The sequence below is a fragment of the Pundamilia nyererei genome, unplaced genomic scaffold, assembly GCF_000239375.1.
Source record: "Pundamilia nyererei isolate P.nyererei 1_Seehausen unplaced genomic scaffold, PunNye1.0 scaffold00127, whole genome shotgun sequence".
NCBI classification, from domain to species: Eukaryota; Metazoa; Chordata; class Actinopteri; order Cichliformes; family Cichlidae; genus Pundamilia; species Pundamilia nyererei.
The window spans coordinates 968692-973923 of record NW_005187528.1 but is presented as its reverse complement, the minus strand read 5'-3'; the positions used below and the strand labels follow the sequence as shown (position 1 = coordinate 973923).

The 5232-nt window shown below is 40.4% G+C and overlaps 1 protein-coding gene across 1 annotated transcript in view; it reads right to left on the bottom strand.

Annotated features, from left to right (window-relative positions):
* The window catches only part of cabp7a (calcium binding protein 7a), a 23599-nt gene extending 19908 nt beyond the window's left edge, over positions 1-3691 (bottom strand). The window contains exon 1 of the mRNA XM_005743123.1: positions 3583-3691. Within this exon, the coding sequence (XP_005743180.1) occupies positions 3583-3691 (109 nt within the window). The remainder of the gene's footprint in view (positions 1-3582) is intronic.
* Between the last annotated feature and the right edge of the window lie 1541 nt (positions 3692-5232).

Below are 5232 nucleotides of genomic sequence, written 5' to 3'. Positions count from 1 at the left end.
TTTCTTTTTTTTCAATTATAGCTTTGACAGCCTTCTTGGTCAAAAAGTTTGGTGCCACTGGTCCATTCCCTTGGGTGTCCAAGCCAGTAATTGAAAATCAAGTACTTGGTTATGTGTGCCAATAGGGCTTTAGCCTCCTATGCCTCTACATGCGCTCACATACACATATTCACTAATGTGCTATTTCATTTTCTGACAAATCTCTGACGGCCAAGCTGATGATTGTGACACCTCACACTTCCAGCCAATTCTCGTCCCTCTCTAGAGAAGAGCCACAGGGTCGCTCGGGTAATGCGTTCCTCATTTACAAGTCATTTCTGAAACGTCACTGCTGTCAAAATTTTATCAAAATATGTTTAATGATGTTACTATATATTTTAAATTTTTATGTTTTCAATATTTGCAGTGTCTCCAATCTAGGAAATACTTTATCACTGGAAGTTCAGTTTGTTAAAATTGCCTTTAAGTGCTAGTAGCCATATTATTCCAGATATCCATATTTAGGGTTTGGGCATTATTTTTGATCATAATTTGTCAGTTAAGATCCAGAATGAAAATCTTGTCTCCTCGTCTTTCACTTAAAATTTGTCGTTACATAAAGAAGAAAAACATTTTTTCTGTTATTCGTTATATAAGCTGCACATTTAAAAAATAAATAAATCACCCAAATGTGATTTTGTGTTAAAATATGTCACACATAAAAAAAAATCATGTTTGGCATCTGGAGCGTACCACTCACCAATACTGCAGTGGCATCTTTATACAATATGTATGTCTGTTTTTAATGCAAGAGGTCCTACGACTTTTATTCTTCCTCTTCACTTTCTTGCTACTTTTGACAGCAACATCTAGAAAATAAGGGCGAGTCTGTGCAGTTGTCAGCTGCTCCAACAGTCGTAATAAATTCCACCTTTGGAATAAGACTGAGTGCAAAATGCACAAGCCTTTACGTCACATAGAAACCTCCATCTGAGATGTTTTACATAGGTTTTCTGGCTGTGTGGAAGACGAAGGTGCTCAGCAGATTTGGATTAAGAATATACACAGAAACAATTTATGTTCCTACTAACAACAGGACAGAAGTTGTTTCTTAATAACAGACAATCTCATAGTGACTAATATGAGTAATGAACAAAATGAGCATTAAGTTATATTCACAGAAAACTGAAACTGGCTTCACTTCTTAGACTCAGAGGCTGTTTCAAGCTTTACTGTTCAATTTATGGGTGAAAGAGGACTCAGAAGCTATGCCCATCTTTTATATACTGTCTACAGCTTAAATAGGAAATGAAGCTATGTTAATACTGGCTAATACACTTTCTAAGGGCTGCAGTGGTTGCACAGAATAAATTAACTCCAGCTTGCGTTACTGTCTTCCATCTCTGCGACACTGAAAACAATAATGAGAGTAATATCAATATTGTTTCCATAGATTTAAAATTTAGTTAACTAAAAGTAAGCACTGACACATAACATTTCACATTCTTTTTCTGCTATTATTCAACAAACCATTCAGCCCTGTCATGTTCTATATTATTCTCATTTTGTGCTTTCTAGTGGGGAAAGCTGTGAAGCTGTCACTTGACAACGACAACAACAACAATGTTCAAATCCCTTCATTGACGCTGGCTTAAAAGTCTGCCTCTTTCGCTTTCTCTAAGGCATCCCTCACACAGCATCACAACAGCTGCAAAAGGCTCTGTCACTGCTGTTAACTGTGCATTACCACAGCCTTCTCCAATCAAACTGCCACTATAAGTTGAGCTGTAAAACCCAAATGGCTCACTTTGTCTCCTGACACATGTGGCAGATAAGTGGATTTGACTAATTGCAGCTAAAATGAAGTGTTGTTTGTTTATTGCATCCAGAGCTGACAGTAAAGTGGTTGGGTGGGGTGAAAAGAAAACTGAGATTTGTCAGTCTCAACAGTCAAGAGCTACTTCTGAAACCTGAAGTACACATGTTTGACAATAAAGCACTGTGATGCAATGCTGAAATTAAGAGCATAACATCATGCAAGGATCACTTTTGGCATTGACATGTATCTCTTTGATCTTTATTTTATTTTATTTATTTTTTGGATTTCAAAGCAAAAAAAAAAGAAAGAAAAGAAAAAGGCAAAAAGCATTAAATGAACAAGGGAGATGTGTATTGCGTGTCTTAGCTTTTCTGGATATTTCTGGTGTTTTCTGAAACAGAATGTTCAAAATGCACTGGGGATGTTCTGCCTTTGAATACCCTCTGGGAGTCAAAACCAATATATATTTGGCCTCTTCCACTCAGCTTTTATAATTAACATCAACCTCAGTGTGAAGGTGCCAACCGTATTATGTGTTTACAAGTGGTTCTTTGCAAGTATTGCAAATGCAAACCTGTTTATGTGAGACAAAATTTGTGCACCTGCAGGTAACATTAGCAGTTTGCTTCTTGGTGTCTGTGCTCCAGCACTCACAGACAGAAATTTTTCACAAGACCAGGCTTGTCTGTACTTCACACATATACATGAAATGCAGCTGTCAAGAAAAGCCGCATCACTTTTAAAGGTTTGTGTGCCCACTCATCTCTCTGAATCTGTCCAGCGAAGGAGTCGAATTTGTCAGAAATGTGTTTGTCCTTTGTTTTTCAAAGAAAGTGCGTTTAATCATTATGGGGGGGAAAGGATCAGAGGTGCAGGGGACGAATCATTTAGCATTAATATGTCAGCTTACAGCATAAACACACTGAAAACATTGCAGTAAAACAAGAACTTCCTCTAATCACATCCACTTGGGGACTTCAGTCATGTCTCAGGGGCTGCTGTATGATAATGTGCAGATGTCACAGGTTCACATTGCAAGCACTCCTGGCATAAACGCTCTCATGATCCTGAAATACACATTGTCCTGTGTAGCTGTCATTTTTCAGCATGCTTCTTGGTGTTGATATTTAGTGCTGTGATGTTTCAGATGTATTCAACTTTTTTAAAAATGATGGGATTTACCCTTAATTTAATAATCTTGCAGATGTGGGACAAATGCTTCACATTCTTCAGGAAAGATGGGGATAAGATGCATAAAATATCTCTAAACCATTCAGTGTCAGTGTGGCCAGGCTTAACAAGCCAGTGAATTCCAGCCCTAGCTTCTGGTACTAGATCGAGCCAATGCATCACTAACCTCACAGAGCAACGTTTTATAACAAAATTCCTTTCTTAAGAAATCCTGCTTTGAACTTATGGAAAATAATGATGCGATAATGTGAATAGACTGAAAACAATTTTTTTTTTTGATTCAATCAGTGAAAAAAATCGAAAATGAGGATTATTGTAGCACATTCTGTTTTATATAACAAGATAAAGAAAGGGAACTGTGAAAATAAAAACTGCCCTTAAAATCCAAATCACTTCTAGTCTCGATACTTGTGTATTAAATCAAAGCTCTCCGAGCGCTGTCCAAGGTCCTGACCGCGCGTCAGTTTAAAGGAACTCCACCGCAGGAGCTGACCGCGGCCACATACACTGCCGCTGCACAAAGTAACACCTCCCGTATACTCACAAGTCCTGATAACATTCAGTTCTATGTGAGCAGGTATCATTATTCTCACCTTCTACTTCGTCTTCAGGCAGGTTCACCGGCGCGCTGTAGGAGAGGATGTCAGGGATGGTGCAGATCCCCCGGTACATCAGCGTGGAGGTGACTGGATGCATCGGCATGGCTGCGACCTCTGGATACCACCTGCGCCCTCGTCATACAGAAATGTCTACAGAGAGGATCCTAACTTCCCCGCTCAGTCACCGACGGAAAAGCAAATCCATGGATGAGGGGCTGGGGGTGCGAAGGGAAAACGTGGATTCCGCAGCGTGTCCGCCTCAATATGCCTTTTGGTCAATGAATGAAGAGCAAGAAAATGTGTGTGGGGGGGCTCTTACCTCTCTGCAGTTGTTATATGTTTAGAAGGAATAACACACAAAGTCAGTAAAAGGAGCAGTGCAGAACACCGACAAAATGCGCACATAGAAACATCACCATCAGCTCAGACAACCTCCACATCTGAGCTAATTAGCACGTTTTCCGTCTCTGCTGTAAACAACAATTGTGATAAAATTGCGGGTTATGAATCCATCGATTTCTTGTGTTTTTTTTAGTCCCGATGATTGTCTGCCGTGATGAAACACATGCATCCACTTGTTGGATACATGCGCTAACTTGACGCACTCCGTCCTCAGGCTCCAGCCAGCTTCATCCACAGAAACGACGTGTTAAAAATATATTTTTTTTTTTAATGATGAGTGAATAGCATAAAAGATCTAAATGTGTGTCTTAAAAGCCCGATATGATGGCAGGTAAAGTAGGGCGCATCCGGATCCTTACAGACAATAATTACTGGCTGGCTCTTAATTGGTCGTGAGCACTGGGCGCAGTGCAATCCAGTTGTTCAGTCTTCAGTGTTTTTGTGAAAGGAAGCTCTCTGTGTGGATCAGATATGTAGTCTCTCCCTTCTCTGTATCGCCCCCGTCACTCTGTCTCTCACATACATACATGCGCACTTACACACACACTTATACGCTCAGCGTGTGGACGCAGGCAATCCCACAACACAGCACATAAACGCAATACACCCTCCCTGCCCTGTCGGTTTCTCTGATCTTTGTTTTCTTCTTTTTTCCCTTTTAATTACTCTCACCCTGAGCATTCCGGTTGCTCGCCGACATTACACTAAAATCATAAGTGTGATTGATTACCGTATGAATGGTGGGTGTATGGTTGATTTCCTTCTACCGCTGGAAAGCCGGGGGGATGAATGGCTTGCAACCCCAAATGCCTAAATTATAATCCATGAGGCTGAAGGCATAGCACTTATTATGCACTAGAACCTTTGTAATGACGCAAAGCTGCATACACAATACTGCCAATTTAGCTGCTCAGACTGCGGTCAGTGTGTAAATTGACTCCTGGGAAAACAAGAGTAGGAAGTGATTTATAGTTTTTAAAAGAGAAAGGGAGTTAAAAGACACTGCAGCTTTTTTGTGTCATCTTCTCCAGTTGGATACTCAGCTGCATAACAGTGCAGAGTGACCTTCTGAAATGAACAGCTGTAGCTTAGCAGTTCTGTGGTGGTAAAATGACGCAACAGTCTAGATAGACATGTTTGGCATTTGGCAGGGCAGTGCTGCCTTTAAGGTGCTGTCAACACCAGCTGCAAGCAAAGAGCAAATAAACACGTACAGTAGTTAACCTAGAGATGTGGTCTTAG